Here is a 15,824-nt window from a genome sequence, read left to right on the forward strand (position 1 = left end):
CAGGGATTGTAACAGAAAATGTTAGTAGTCAAGAGATAAAACAAAGGGGAAAAAAAGATTTGTTCCCTCTGTGTGCTGTCCCCTGTTTTCCTTGCTGTATCTCGTCAGAATGGACAGCATTCATTTCACCCAGTGAGCTGGGGCTCTGAGAGATGGATCCCTGTGCTGCAGATCGTGGGCAAGGGCTCGAGGCAGCAGGAGAGCACAGTCCTACAGGAGCAGTGAAGGTCAGCAGGGTGCTCTTCCCCAGCTGCAGGGGCCTTTGACCTGGTCCCATATTTATAGTGCTTCAAATAATGGTTTTCTGTAGGGCCTCAGTGCATTGAGCTGCAGAGTTACATGAAGCTCTTTGATTGTGGCTTAGTCCAGGAAGGTACAATTTCCTGTGGGATAACCACATACCTTACACTGCCAATTACACTAATTTTCAGTTGCTGTCAGGTAGTGACTAATAGCACTCAGGCCCTGCTAGTTACAGAGGGGGTGTGAGCTCCTGCAATACTGGTCTGCAGGACCTGCCACACTTTCTGTAGCCCCTGTGGTACCCACGAAATTATGGATCAAATAGAAGGATGAGACATGTTGATGCTGTGGCCCTGGTGTGATGCTGTGTGTGTGGAGTCCCCATTAGGTCTAGACCCTACTGAGAGGCAAATCCCTCCCAGGATAGAGGAGAGGCATGTGGTGCAGCTACAGGTGTAGGAGGGCATGGACACTGAGGTCACCTGCTTGAAGCTGGGATGGGGTCTCTGGCTTGGCTGTTCAAGAGACTGGGCTGCTGGGCCACGTTGGATCTGGGCAGTCTTTGCGTCCATTTGTGCATTATAGATGTAGTAAAGTGCTTGCAAGTGCTGCTTCCCCCACCTGATGAGTGCAAAGCCAGGCCCTTGTCCCCTGCTTGCTCTGTGCTGTGCCTTGAGCTGGGTTTGCCAGTTGTACCAGTGCTCCCGACACGCTGCTGCTGTTGAGGTTTTTCCAATGAAGTGGGCTCAGAGAACACAGAAATTCACTGTAGCCCAATGCAGCTTTCTGTTACAGGAATGGTGAAGGGCAAATTGTTCCTCCCTGTGGGGCTTTTAAGTGCTGTTATTACCAGGCTCTTGTGTTCCCCAGGCTTGGCACAGGAGGTGCTTAGAGACTGTGGGGATGATGCTAAGCAGATGGGATACAGATCTCTGGGAAAGTCTTGGAAAATTCCTTGGATGGAAGTCAGTGCTGGTGGCTCTTGATTGTCTCCCATGACCCTTTACCCAAAGAATACACTTGTTCTTTCCAGGACTGAAAGACAACTCTGTTATCTTTGCAGCTGATCCGTCAGGAATGTTAACAAAGCAGGTTAGGAAGAATGTGGTGCTTTTGCTCATGTGCACAGCCTTGAACACCCCACTCATCTACCTCTGTCCTGCACAAAAGGACTGCCCAGTTGTTCTTTCAAACACTTTCATGCTGACATGACCACATACTGATCTGCATCTGCTCTCCTACGTGGTTACTCTGCTGTCCATACACAATTTTGGGTTCCCTCATCACTAGGCATCATGAGTCCCTTTCACCCTATGCCATGCAAGCTCTGCAGAGCCCTGAATGAGAGCTACACATTCACAAGAAGTACATAAATAAATAAAATGTAGACAGAGGAACCTCCACAAGAGTGCAGCTGCCTTGTACGGTGCCAGAACAATCCTGTTCCGCATCCCCTGCCAAACTTCACTCCAAAGAAATGTCTGCCATTTAATTCAGCTTGGGTATATTTCTCTTCCATTTAAAAGAGCAGCCTTATAAACATCACTTCAGCTTGTGGGAGGCATGCCAAGGATAACTCAGTGTTGTTGGGAGCGGCAGCACGCTGAGAAATGTTCCCATTTCAGCTCACCCCCTGGGAGGGCAGGCTTTCCTTAGGCTCACCCAGGTCCCACAGCAAGGAGATGCTAAATCTGTGGGGGATGAAGCTGTCATGCACCTTGCCAGGTAGATATTTTGGCTCACGTGGCCTTGGGCAGAGCTCTCAGGTCTCCCTGCTTGTACCCAAGGTTTCTTGCTCCCTTTCCCAATCAACCTGGCAGATCCTCTCTCTTCTGGGAAGTTACTTTGCTCAGAAATAAAGAGAAGATCCAAGAGGTATAGAGTGTAGTGTTGTTTCATGCATTGATCTCAGAGGACTTCAGTGAGGAAAACAAATGTTGTGAGCTTTCCTTTATCGACAGGAATGCAGCAGTACTTGTTCAAGGTCCAGAGCTGGCACTGGAGCTCACCTCCCCACAGGAGAGCCAGAGGGGACACCCTGCCACACTGTTTCCCCTGTTCAGAGCTAAGCAATTTGAGATATGAGCTGTTCTGGAGGAGTTTGCTAATCCCCAGGAGGCACATATCCACACCCCTTCTCCATCCCCAACTGTTACCCAAAGCTGCAAAACTCCTTTCCTCCATGTACACCATCTCATTGCTCTGTTTCCCAAGCATGCAAGGAGGTTTGCCTGCCCTCAAGTTCCCAGATATTCTGCCATTAGCTGAGCAACAGCAGGAAGTAACACACAGAGAAGCTCTCAGGCTTGTACAGAGAAGCCTCGTGAAAGGTTGTTTCTACAGTTTCTAAACCCCTCAAAGGCAATTTTCAGGTGTAGCTTGTTGGCTCAGATGGGCTGTAGGCAGCTGCAGTGGGTGTCAGTGCAGCTCTGGGTAGTGCTGTGGATACCTCAAGCTCCCCAAGCTGCAAATTTGGCTTGCTTATCTCAGGAGAAACAACTGCATTTAACTAATCCAGGGGTCATCTGACATGAGGCTGTTTTCCTGCAGACTGATAGCTAATCCATGTGGGCAGCATTTTTACATGTCAGTGATGGATTTACCTGACCATTCAGGGAAGCTCTAGATATGCCAGTGCAGCTCTTCCATAAGCACATATCCAGAGATATCCATTCTTTTCACAGCAGGGCAGAAAGGCTGCTTTATTACCGTAAAAAAAAAAAACAACTAAAAAACCAAGGAAGGATGTTAGCTGCACTGACTCTGGAGGCAGCTGCATAACCTGGCTGAGGCAGGGCAGAGCCATCTCACAGAGGTGGTAAACATGCACAGAGTGAGGTTTCTCCTGCTAAGATGTGTCCTGTCACTTCCTTGCTCAGGAACATGGATGGTGGGTGCTATCCAGGTGTGCATATCTGACTCCACAGCACCAGCTTTGAACAAGGTTAAAGCCTCTCTGTAGTAAATACCTGTGCTTTTACCATTAGCAGCTGAAATTTGTTGTTTGTATCACAGCTGTTTTGGAGTCATTGGTCACTGTACCGAACATCTGCACAGGCTTTGCAAGAGGTACTCGGTGTCCTGGGGAGTTTGTGTCCTAAACAGGGAGGAGGGACAAAGTTGGGGGAAAGAAAAGGCAAGTTAGTGATGAGAATCTCAAACACAGCAAAATGAACTGACTGGCTTGGGTTCACATGGAAGTCTGTGTTAGAGCCAGTTCCACTAAGTTTTCTTCAACTTCAGCCACGTGCCTTCAGCACATCCCCACTGCTCCCCTCCATTCCATGGGGACATGTGGATTTCCTGCTGTGGGGAGGGCACAGTGACCATCTCCTGTTCCTGGGAAGGGTGTTTTGTTCTTCAGGTGTGGGGATGTAGGGTGGGCTTTTGCTTTTCCCCACCTCTGAGGAGGTTTCTTCCTCCAAGCAAATGTTTAAAGTGTCTGTGACTCTTAAAACTTGTAAGCACTGCAAACCTGAGGTTGAAAGCCTGTGGGTTTCTCTCTTCAGTCAGGGATTTTACCAGTCTGGTGTTCCTGTGGAATGGGAGAAAGCTTTCAGGTTGAGTGTAGAGCTGCTTTGTGCATTACTGTCAATTTTTCCTATAACCTGGACAAAGGAGTCTGAGGGTGGCAGCTGCATGGATGGGATGGAGTCCTCTCCCAGCTGGGCACAGACATGCCCAACCTCCCTGGGCAAAGGCAACTGTAAAGAACAACTTCAGTGCTGTCTGTATGAACACTGAGTGTCCAAAATCCCATGGCTGGTCCTGCTGCTGGGTGCTTTGGTGCCTGTTGCTTTCTTTTAGAGAAGTTTCAGCTCCATCCATTAATCAAGGATAGCATAAATTAAAGCTCCTGCCTTGCTGCAGTGCAGAAGTGGGGCAGCATTAGGTTTATTCTGTTTCAGACAGGTTTCAAACTGAGGAATAACTTTTAGACAGCAGAAAGCAAGTCAAGCCCCAGCAGCTTACAAAGATGTTTTCTTCTTTAATTAGCTAAAGTAAATTGTAATCAACCCACCAGTTAGCACTGATTGATGCCAAAAGGGAAGCTGCTTTTACTATTTTTGGTCCATCAAAAAGAAGCTGGGGACACAGTGATGTTCTAATTAAGCCAGATGGCCAAAGCTGCTGTACTGAAACCCAGCCTTGGAGGAGAGGGTGGAACAGCACAGGAAGGTTCAGCACAGGCTGCCCATAAAGAGAGGAAATGAACCATTTTCTGATACTCCAAGGACTTGGAAAGCTTTGGAAATTCCACCTCATGTCCCCTTGTTTTGTACTGTTTCTAGCATGATGGAGTAGATCTCGTGTTTGAATACTCCAGGTCCTAGAAAATGGAATACTTCATAATTCATGAGATCATCTGATACCTTGACTGTTATTAATGTGCTGAAATGCATGTTTTCTGGAGTCAAAGGTCAGAAATGTTTGGGGTGTTCTGGCTTTGAGTTTGGGGTGGTTTTTTAGTATAAATTGGTACGACTGCATTGACTCCAGTGGAAATGAATTATTTTTATTGTTTAAAGACTTGACCTTATAGTTTTCCTTGGTAAGCTCAGTTTGCATGAAATAAGAAATTCATAACCTCAGTTGAAAACATAGGCTAGGCAGACTTTGTGGAAAATTAGACATGCATCTCTTCCAGAAATCTCAGCCTGAACGTGTCAGTCCTGGGCTCCCTGTGTGGTTTGGCCCATATTCCTCACAGTCAGACTTTCTTTTCCATGTGCTACCTGCACACTCCATCCAAGGCCAAGTGGGACCACCTGCTGCTCTCCTCCTGCCTCACTGCTCTCCAGGTTTTGCCAAGTGTTTCCAAGAGTATTTTTGCCTCCCTTGACTTCAGTGGAGATGATTCTCTCCTTTGAAGTCGGGTCCAGCATCTCCCAGGTGGACTGGCTGGAGTGGTGAAGCTCTGCCCCCCAGAGAAGGGGTCCTGGGAGGGCAGCTGGGTCAGCTCCTGCAGGGCTGATGGCACCCTGTGCTTTCCTGCCATGGTTGTACCTCAGAGCTGAGCTCTCTCCAGTCCCTGTTCTGGATATAGAACGGAAATTTTCCTCTGAGGATATCAGAGAAAACTGGCGACTCACCGACCCACACGAACATTTTGCATGCAGCAATTCTGTTTGTAGAATGCTTGCAGTTAATGAACTAATTATGTTACACTCTCCTTTGAGCAGTAAGCCATAAACTAAACAAGTAATCAGCAGGAGGTTGGCTGCCTGCGTTTCCTGTAGTGTTTCAAATAAACACAAACACAGAAAAAGCCAAAGTACACTTTTTCTGCCCAATGTGCTCAGATTCGTGCACCAAATTCAATATGGAAAAGAAAACCTTGGATGGAGGGTTGCTAGATTGGTTCCCAAAGCATGTGGGTACCTGTTGCCACCAGGCTATGGATGAAATCTCCCTCCTTTTTAAATTTTGTTTTCTTTTTGAGGCATAGTGATTAAGAATTAGAAATCTCTGTCGTGATACTTGATCCTCACATCCATAGGGCTCAAAGAATTACCTTACCACACTTCACTCCTGGCATTTGCCTTTGTTTTCCACAAGGATTAATTTATTTTGAGGACCTGTCCATCGGTGGGAGCACCCCTTGTGCTGCCTTTGGCAAACAAACAGGTCTTGGTTGTTTTGTGGCTGGAACTGCAGTTGGTGCCAAAGAATTAACTCTGCTATGGAAGTTCCAGGATGTTTGTGAAATGGGTGATGCCAGAATTGGCCAGGGACAGTAGTAACAGTCAGAGCTGCTGTGGTAAATCCTGTCCTGTCTGGTCCTGTGCCAGTGGATATTTCACTCTATCATTGAGGCAGGTTATTTCACTGATTTTTGTCTTATATTTGCTCTTATTGTGCTATATTACCATCTTTGTAGACAGCTTTAAACTAGTAACAGCAGCTACTTGACATGTAATTAAACCTAATAACAGTTTAAATTATGCACGCTTGAGTGGTTTGATCTTTGAAACTAAATTTATGATATTTGTACTTTCTCTTTTGGCAAAAACATGTGCTTTCCCGGCAGACAGATGGCTTTACAGGTGATAAACATTTGGGAAGACTAGAATTAGTTGCAAGACTTCAGTGTGCAAACAGAACACTGACATTTTGACTGGTGGATTCCCTCATCTCTAAGGATGTTGATGGGGTGTTTGTTCCTAGAAAGCAGAGTAAAATTGAGCTAAACTTTCTCTTGAAATGTTTACAGCATTTAGCCAGCAGCTGCAGTTTGGCACTAAAGCTGCTTGAGGAGTCTTGTGGGAGTCACACATGTGTTGGGTTTATGGGCTTTTTACCCCATAGTTTTCCTACCTGTAGCACTTTTGATTGACAGCTGCTTGGAGCACACACTAAGTGAAGTGAAGGAGCTTTGGTCATAGCTTGTGACAGTCTGTGATGTACTTCAGCAGTAGGAGAGGTGATAAACTGAGAAAAATGTCTCAATTTTTAGAGCAGAAGTGGCTGGGCTGGCATAAACCAGTTTTGCTCTTTCTGCCCAGCTAAAGTGTTCCTTAAATCCCATCTCCTCACCCAGCCAGCCTTGCCCATCTGGAGCTGTAAGTGAACCAAAACTGTGCATGTGGATGTATTTATTGCCTGGATCCTCTCTGGGAGCACGTGCCAAGGTTTTTCTGCCTGGTTAGAGGCAGCTGAAGAGCTCCTGGACTGATTGTCTCACAGGGAGCAAGGTGGGACACCCACACAAGAGAAAGGGGTGGCCCAAAGCCACCTCCCCTTGTGCCCCTGCACCCACCAGGAACAAGGAGGGGGCTCAAACTGGACATGGGGTTGTTGAGCAGCTTAAATCAGACTCCATCAGCAGGAGAGGAGGAAGGTCTGTGGCTGTGATTGCTGTGACCTGGCACATGGGAATTGGGCAGGGGTGGGTGCTGCACCACTCCCCAGTGTGGGTACCCACCCTGTCCTGGACAGAGGATGCACAGTGTGGTGATCAGCTGCTCTCTGCTGTGCTACTTGGACCACGGGACTTTTTTAAGAGTCCTGTGGTTTGAACAAAATGGAAAAAGGCTTTTTAAAATTAAGTGTCAGCAAACTGATGAGTAAAACTTGACAAATTGTGCTGTTTTGCCTCCTAAAGGCTGAAATGAGGCAATTCAGTATTTGGAAAAAGAAAAAATAAGAGAATTTCCAGAAGGATTCTTAAATTCCTGGGTGGATTTGCAAATAGTTTGGGTAAACATAGACATCATCCTTTTCTGGCAAAGCCAATATCCAGCTGAAAACATTGCCTGGCCCCAGCTGTAGTTTGCTGCCTGTTTCAGCCACCAGAGTGGGTACCTGGCCTTTCTGAGCGGGTAGGAGCACTGCTGGGGCCAGAATCTTTGCCCTGCCCCTCTTTTGGACACCCTGGTGTAGTTACAGCTGTACTTTCTTTGAGTATTGAGACATTGGTAAATGCTCTCTGTCTTAAATTAGCCCAAAAATTGGTGTTTTAACTTCTGTTACCTGCAGTTCAGCTGGTGATTCCAGTCTGGGGCACCAAATACCCTGGAGACAGGGGACTTAAAGCTTCAGGATGATGAGAAAGCCCCTGGTCTCAGCCCACAGAGAAGAAAGAACTAGGAAATAGGGTGCAGGTCTGAGGTGTGCAAGCACATGGCCACATGTTCACACCCTTCCCTTTCACACCAATTTCAAATTTTATTTATGCAAAAGTCTGCTCTTGGGTCTTTGACTGATGATGGGTTTCTACAAGGAGGAGGAATAAATAGGGCATAATAATTTTATAGCTATCATTGAACACACAATCTATGTCTTGGAGGAGGCAGTTCCTTCTTCATCTCTCACTGGCTGCTCTGGTTCCCCCCTTTATATTCAGCAGGCTCTCGTGGTTCATTTGTTGTTTGGTTTCAGGCAGAGAGCAGCTCTCTGATGTTTGGTATCTGAGTGTGGCTGATGCCCCATAAAGTTAGTTTGGGATGCAGAGCTGGGACTCGTGCTGCTTGGGAAGTGCTCAGAGCCTTGCTTTTACCTGCAGGCTTGGAGTAGTATTCCCTTATTGCTATCTGAGCTCAGCGATGATGCATGAGAGTGTTTGAAGGAGCAAAAAACAACTCCAGCCTGGGGTGGAAATGGAAAGACTTGAATGAAACATCTCACTGTTTGAAGATGACCCTGTATTAATGGAAACATCACCCACAGCCATGCCCTGACTTGTGGGTGCCCTTTCTCTTGGCTTTGTTGTGCTGATTTGACAAACACACTGCAAGCCCTTGCTGAGAGACAGCACAAGCTTCAAATGAGAAACAAGACTGTGCAGCCCAGAGCTGAGGCTGTGTGTCCTCCCAGGAGAGCAGGGAGCCCCAGCTCCCCTCCCTGGCATGGTGGGACCTCTGGCATGGCCTCACACCCCCAGCACACTGCTCATGGTGCCTTCAGGGTGCTCCCTGCCCCGACAGAGCCATGGCAGGTGTTCTGCAACTATTTTCTGTGAGATGGGTTGGCTGGGGGTGGTTTGGAGAAGTGAATCAGAGCAGAGCTGCTGAGGGTGAAGGGGTCAGACTGAGATCTTCTCCTGTGCCTTTAGTAGCTTCTGCAGTGTCTGCTTTGGTGTGTAACATCTCAGTCAGCTGAGATTTGCAAACCACCCTTTCATTTTGACTGTCTGATCTTAGAAAAGATGGACTGCGCTTTCTAAAGTACAGCCCACAGTAGCTTTCATCCACAGCCATGGAAACTGCTCGTCCTGAGCTTGTCTTGAGCTTGTCTGGTTCTTCCTGAGCAAGGAGAAGTTTAAATTGCTAATTAAAAAGGTAAAAAAAAAAAAGGAGGCTAAACTTTACTCATGATAAACACCTGGCTATAGAAGTGGAAAATAGGTTTGAGAATTTAGATTAGATAATAGGAAGAAAATTTTCACTGAAAGGATGGTCAAACTTTGGAACAGGCTCCCCAAGGAAGTGGTGGAATCACCATCCCTGGAAGTGTTCAAAACATGTGTGGATGTGGCAGAGTTGGACTCGATCTTAGAGGTCTTTTCCAGCCTTTATGATTTTGTAGCAAGTGTTTTCACCTCAGTCCATGGGCTCCCCCTTCCTTACAGTGGGGTAAAAGATGCTTTATTTGACTAATGTGCCTCTAACCTGGGGAAACTAAGTCTGAAACTAGTCTGAAAACTAACAAGTACTGTCAGCGTAGGAAATAGTCAAATATAATGGTATTTCTGCCCCTCTGAAATCAGGAAGGGGCTAATCCTGAAGTAGGATTTGCTGGCACACAAGCAGGGTGTGGGTAAGGTGCCCTACCCACAGGACCATTGTGGATGGTGTGAATGGAGGAGGTTGGGAACACAGCAAGAGTCTTCCAGTTTCTGCAGCAGCTCAGTGTCAAAGCTGCTTGCACAAGAATCCTCTCTGGTGACGTGGCATCTTCCCCATTCATAACAAACTTTGAGCTCACACATGACAGAACAGTCACTTTTCCAAGCGTATTCCCCAGGGAGGCTGGACACAGAGCTTTCCCTGGCCCAGTGAGCAGTGGCCATTTAAATGCCTTGAAGGGGAAGAGCTGGTTAAAGCCTAACTCCAGTTTCGGTCTCAGCAGAGCTCCCTGCCAAATGGCACCACGCCGCAGTTCTGAGTTCACTCCTGAGCATTAATTTGCTTCTAATTCTGTGCCTTGGTCAGAGTTGTGTTGGCATTGCAGCACTGTATCCTTGCTAATGAGGTAGCAGGGCTGATGCAAGCACAGGACTCCTGTATGGACACTGGCAGCATCCCAGGGAAGGTACTTTTAGACTCACTGGAGTCGTGCCAGACATCACGAATGATATATTTATACTAATGATGCTTCATCATCGGTGAAGGCCAGGACAGGCAACGTGTTCTTGGTGTAGGCAGGACTGCATTTGCTTTTTGTAGCAGAAAAACAAAATCATCTCCTGTGAAGGAAACAAGTTGTCTCATTCACAGGGAACCAGCGCTTCTATAACTGAGAATATCAGGCACTCCAGTGGGCACAGCTTTGCCCACTGGAAATCACATCTCCTCACCCTCCCTCCTCTCCCTCTGTCCTTTCCTCCTGGATTGGTGATGTAGGTCTGGTGCCTCAGGCTGGATGTTGTGACTTGTCAGTGAATGCTCTGAGAATAACAGCATCAGAGATTCTCAACTCCTCCTTGGAGGAGGTCAGAGGGCGGATATCCTTGTCTGGGGCAGATGGTGCTGCCTCACACTGGTGCTCATGTGTTTGGGTCAGCATATTATGGGATGCTGAGTGTTCCCTGACTGTGGCACTGCCATGGAAAGCCTGTCTTGCTAGCATGAACTGTAGTGTAACTCCACTGCAGGCACCTTAGTGAATGGAGAATCCCCAGTGCATACACAGGAGTGCAGAATAAATGTGAGTATGACCAAAACCAGGACAAGCACTCCTGGATATGCCTCATCCACGTTGTCCAAGTCCTACCCCAAATGCAAACTGGGTTGTATGTCACAAACATCAGCTGTTTTCTCTTTATTTCATTGTTTTCAGTCTTCATACAACTACAAATTTAGCATCACTGCTAGAGAGAAAAAAAAAGGGGAAAATACAGCCATTCATAGGATAACATAATTTCAATTGCTGTGAGACAGCTGATACCATTAAAAATCATGGCCCTGTTATAGGCTTTCATTACTGATGGCTACTTGAGGAGACATACACTATAAAATATGAAGATAAAAAGTGAAAGGCTATTTAGATAGCTGTTCAGCTGAATGCTGCTGGCATCAAATCAGTGGCACTGGAGAAAATGAGAACAGACACACGGCACAGCCTCTGGACTAAATGTGTGCACATCATGGGTCTGCCAAGGCCTCACCTTTACAGTGTACACTTTAAATCAAAGCAACATTGGAATCGATATTGATTGTTCTTGGAGATAGATTTTTACCTTCAGGCACTGCTGTTTCCCAAAGGGGCGTGAGCAAGGACATATGTCTCTGTGCAGTGCTGGCTGCTCGTGGACAGGGATCTCCCTGAAATCCTCTGAAACCGATTCCTCCTCTGGAAGTACCCACTGTTGCTGCTGAGGGACCTCTGCCTGTTCTTCAGGTACTCCCGGTAGTTTTTGGTGAGCAGGGTGTAGAGGAAGGGGTTGATGCAGCTGTTGCTGTAGGTCAGGCAGGTTGTCAAGTAATTAATGTTCTTCATCACCTTGGGAGATAAAGGGAAGGATTCATAATACTGGAAGAGGAGCTGCCATATCCAGAAGGGCAAGAAGCAAGCCCAGAACACCAGCACTATGGTGAAGATTAAATAGAGCACCTTCTGGTTGGGCAGCCTCTTGGTCTGTTTGAAGGAGGCTGTTTGTGACACCCAGTATATTTTAGCCAATCGGATGTAAAGGTAGCCAATGATCACCCCTGGGCCCACGATGCTGGTACCAAAAAGGATGGTGAGATAGACTTTGTAGGACAGCTTGCTCCAGGTGGGCAGGCAGATGCTTTTGTTGTCCCTTTGCACCAGCTGGATCATGATGAGCATCGGGAGGGTGAGCAGCAGTGACACCAGCCAGATCACAACAGCGATGGCCTTGCGGTAACTCTTGGACCTCTTCACCGTGTCCAGGGGCTTCAGCACAGCAAAGTAGCGCTCTGTGCTCATGACTGTGAGGGTGAAGATGCTGGCATGCATGGTGAGGAAGTCCAGACTGAACAGGATGCGACAGCCAATGTCCCCGAAGTACCATTTTTGAATGAAGTAGGTCCCGACGATGAAGGGGATGGTGAGGAGGTAGAGCAGGTCCGCCAGCGCGAGGTTGATGATGTAAATGTACATGGAAGCAGAAGATCGCAGGTAATGGCACATCACCAGCAAGGTGTAGACGTTGCCTGTCACCCCAATCACACACATGAGGGAGAGGATTGTCCCGATGGTGCAGATGGCAATCATGTCCTCCATGGAACCGGTGGCTGACATCCCATCCCTGGTGGCATTGCCAGAGGTGTTGGACCGGATTCTGAACAGGCTGTCCTCACTTGTGTCTGTCACCATGTAGGGGGTGCCAGAAAAGTGGCTCTCCAGCTCGTCAGTTAGAGACATCCTCCTTGGGTTTAAAAGCCAGAGGCTTTTCTCATGCCACAGGGATCTGAAGGGGTTCTTCTTGTTCCAAGAAATGCGACTGCTGGGAGATGGTAAACCATTTCTTAGTGGGGTGCCATCTCAGGACAATCTGCATTCTCCTTAGAGGAAAGACATCAAAACCAATATATTAGAAATCTGCCAGAGCAACACAAATGATCCCTTAGAAGTCACCTGTCCCCTGAGTACATATCTGCACTGCCTGCCTGTACCTGTCTTTGGCACTGAGGCCACTTGTGTAAGGCTTATTCTATCATTATAAGAGCCCAGCTGTGAGGTGTGACATCTCAGAGGTTGTGTGTATCACTGGAACTGCTTACTGCAATCCTTAAATTCAGCTTGGAGCTGGGAGGAAAATTCCTCCTAAATTCCTAACAATGACTTAGAGAGTATGATTGCTTAAGCCTCTTTGCTACATTTTTTAACTCTAAAGAAGTGAAAGATCCCCAAAAAAGGGAAAACAAACTTTGGATTTACCACTTGCAGTCCAATTGTCTGTTCTGTGTTAGTGATGCACTCAAAGCCCTGTCCAGCATTCCTGCAAGTGTTTTCAGAGAGCAACTTCCCTTGAATGAGAAGCTCCTCCTCTGTCCTGACCTGCAGCTTCAAATGGTATTTGAGTGATGGAGAGAAAGGCACTTTCTATCTATAAAGCAAGGTGTAGGTTTCACTGTGGGTTTTATATGGCTGTAAACACAGGGTTTTTCGTGCTCTCTATCACAGATCTATTTCAGAGAGACCTGTCTGTGAACCTGCCTAAACAGCCTTGAGCAGGGAGGTGTGAGATTGCTCTGCACTGTGCTAGGCAGGCAGCTGCTCTTTGTACGTGGAGCTCTTGGTGAGATCAAGCTCAACACTGTACAAATCATGACGGTGTTGCTTTGGATTCATACTGCTCTGGGTGTAGGCAAAGGGACATCAAACCTACCTGAAAGAAATGCTGAAGTAGCTACAATGCCCAGATTTTAAGGCATACCAAAAGCTTGTGCCATCCTAAGCATCACTGGACACACAAGTGTGTTTGCACGGTGCTCAGATTGTCTCTTTTTTATAGAAAATGCTGAGGAGGGAGTGCTGGACTGCCTTGTCCCTCTAGGGCTCCACATACAAAGACTTCCCTCTGCCTCATTCCACTCGGCAGGTTGGGTTGCTTTTTATCCTGGGAATTTGCAGCTTTTCCCAGTAAGTTTTGTGTCCCTTTGTCTCTACACCAGCTCTGACTCCTTTGCCTTTCCCCTCAGTAGCTCCTTGGCAGGAGGATGACAGTTCCAGGCCCTCCTCTGCTGCCCTTGTGTCACCCTGACAGTGACCTCTGTGGCACTTGAGGATGGACAATTTTCATCCTCTTTGACTTGCTCTCACCTTCTCCCTGTTACCACCTGCTGAGGATGATGGGAGCTATGGAGATGTCATGCAAAAACTGTATAAAAAAGGACAACCCAGTACAGATGGAGGTTTTTCCTCACTTAACAATTGGAATAGAGCTGCAAAAAAAGGAGAAATACACAGAGCCCATCTCCCACTCCAGACCCTTGAGTACAGACATCCAAGGGGGAGAGATGAAGAGTGGTTCTGCAGTGGTCAGTGCTCCTTCAGGACAGGGCTCTTCTGGGCTGGTCCCCAGCAGCTTCACCAGCATCTCAGCTTTCTTGGACCTTGCAAACCCAAATCTGCCTCGTCCCTCCCCTGCTGTGCTGTGCACTCCCCTCCTGCTTGGTGCTGGGGATGTGTAGCCAGTCTGTCCATGCAGCAACTCATTCACTTTATCAGTGTTCATGTACGAGCTGTGCTGGCAGCAAAAGCCTCATGCATGGAGACATGGATGCTCCAGGAGCTCTGCCTGCTCCTCTGCCACAGGATCACCAGCACACTCGGTCAGAAACAAATGGCTCTGCATGGGATGCTCCAGCTGAGCCTGGAGCTGGTCACAGGCGCAGCTATGGGCTCTGTGTTGGTGACAGCTCGTTTTCAGGAGCATGTTTCCATGGCTCAGGTGCTGTCTGCTTGCTGAGTTCTGGGCACTTGCAGCACATTTGTGCCATGCTGGTGCCTGTCTGTGCAGTTCCTTGCTGTGACAGCTCCTGCTGGAGAGAGCTGAGCCCCCTGCATCTCCCTGCTCTGCTCCTCTCCCGCTGAACCTGCCTTTTGCTTCATTCATAAAATTCCTACAGCGCTAATGCAATTCAGACCTTCACCCCTCTCCACACAGAGCCCACAGCTAGGCAAGTCCTCACTCTTAGAGGAGGAACATTCAGCCAAATGGGGAAACCTTGCATTGTTTCATAGTTGCTGCCATTGCTGCACTCGTACATAAACACACACGCTCACACACATGCACACACAATAGAGAGCTTGTTATTCCAAGCAGCCATTCAAGCATCTTATGGTCTAAGAAATTTTCCCAGCCTTTCCCTCTACAATATCACCACACAGGAGTACCATGCACATTTACAGCTGTAAACAGAAATTAATTCCTCCTGCTCAAACCTTGCTTTTAAGTCCAGCAGATGAAGTTTCCTACGAGGAAAAAAAAATAAAAATCAATCTAGTAGTATCAAAGCTGAAACTTCAGGAAAGAAAAAGGGAAAAAAGAAAGAAGAGAATCCTTCTTCCTGGGCACACAGCGAGAGATCCCGGCGCTCCGTCGCAGCTGGAGAGGCAGCGGCAGGAAGGGAGCGTGTGCTGCCCAGCCAAGTATGTTTGAAATCTGTGCGCTCTTAATACTCACATTCCCCTCCCTCCACTCGTGCCGGCTATTTCTGTTCCTCGGTGACGTTCGGCATAGCGTAGCTTTGGCTGCAGCCAGTGGAGAGCCTGTTTAAAGCAGCAGCATTTTGAGAGCCGGGGCTTGTTCAGCCGGTTCCCCCGTGCCTGGCTGGGAGCCAGCTGGGGGGGGAGAGACGTGCAGGTTGTTTCACCCCGGGACCGGTGACACGAAAAGCCATCCCACTCCTCCTTACATCGCTCCGGAAAGCGCAAATTTCCAACGCTGCCTGGGCAAAACCATCGAGTCTGGGAGGGTTAAATTCCTGCGGGAGGGTCGGCTGCCCAGGGAAACGGCACAGCTCCTTGATTTGGAGATCAGTTCCAAAGTGAAGCCAAAGTTTATTTGGGTTGGATGGCGTATTAGCAGACGAATCTGCGTGGTGGTATCGTGCATGGCAGCATCTGAGATATGTCAGGCTGGCAGTAACGAGATGTTACCTGGCTTGTTTGGGGTTTGGATGGTTGCCCTTCCCCAGGGATGCTCAAGGAGGGTAAAGACAGAGCGAGATCAACCCAGCACCTCAAAACAACACAGTGTGAGGAAGGGGCTGGTGCTGGGAAGTGCTGAAGCTCAACTCTGGATTATTTTGCGAGCAGCTGAACGTTGTGCTGATTGCTTGCATATGATGGGATTGTTCTTCCTCTCAGTTCCCTGCTTTACCTCTGTGGACTGCAGGGAACTGCCCTGATTTATGCCAGTGGGAAGCAAGGAGCACCAACCTCTC

The 15,824-nt window shown here is 47.8% G+C and overlaps 1 protein-coding gene across 1 annotated transcript; it reads right to left on the reverse strand.

Moving 5' to 3' along the window:
* Positions 1-10,694: 10,694 nt before the first annotated feature.
* LOC113971639 (urotensin-2 receptor-like) lies at positions 10,695-12,908 on the reverse strand. The gene has a single exon (XM_027691762.1). It carries the CDS (start codon positions 12,292-12,294, stop codon positions 11,146-11,148), a length of 1,149 nt encoding a protein of 382 aa, XP_027547563.1. The 5' UTR covers positions 12,295-12,908; the 3' UTR covers positions 10,695-11,145.
* Positions 12,909-15,824: the final 2,916 nt, after the last annotated feature.

Source organism: Neopelma chrysocephalum, unplaced genomic scaffold (genome assembly GCF_003984885.1).
Source record: "Neopelma chrysocephalum unplaced genomic scaffold, ASM398488v2 Primary Assembly neopelma1_84, whole genome shotgun sequence".
NCBI lineage: Eukaryota > Metazoa > Chordata > Aves > Passeriformes > Pipridae > Neopelma > Neopelma chrysocephalum.

Bases quoted from the DNA above. Each gene is read 5' to 3' on its own strand.
- LOC113971639 (XM_027691762.1), bottom strand. From the start codon at position 12,294: ATGTCTCTAACTGACGAGCTGGAGAGCCACTTTTCTGGCACCCCCTAC.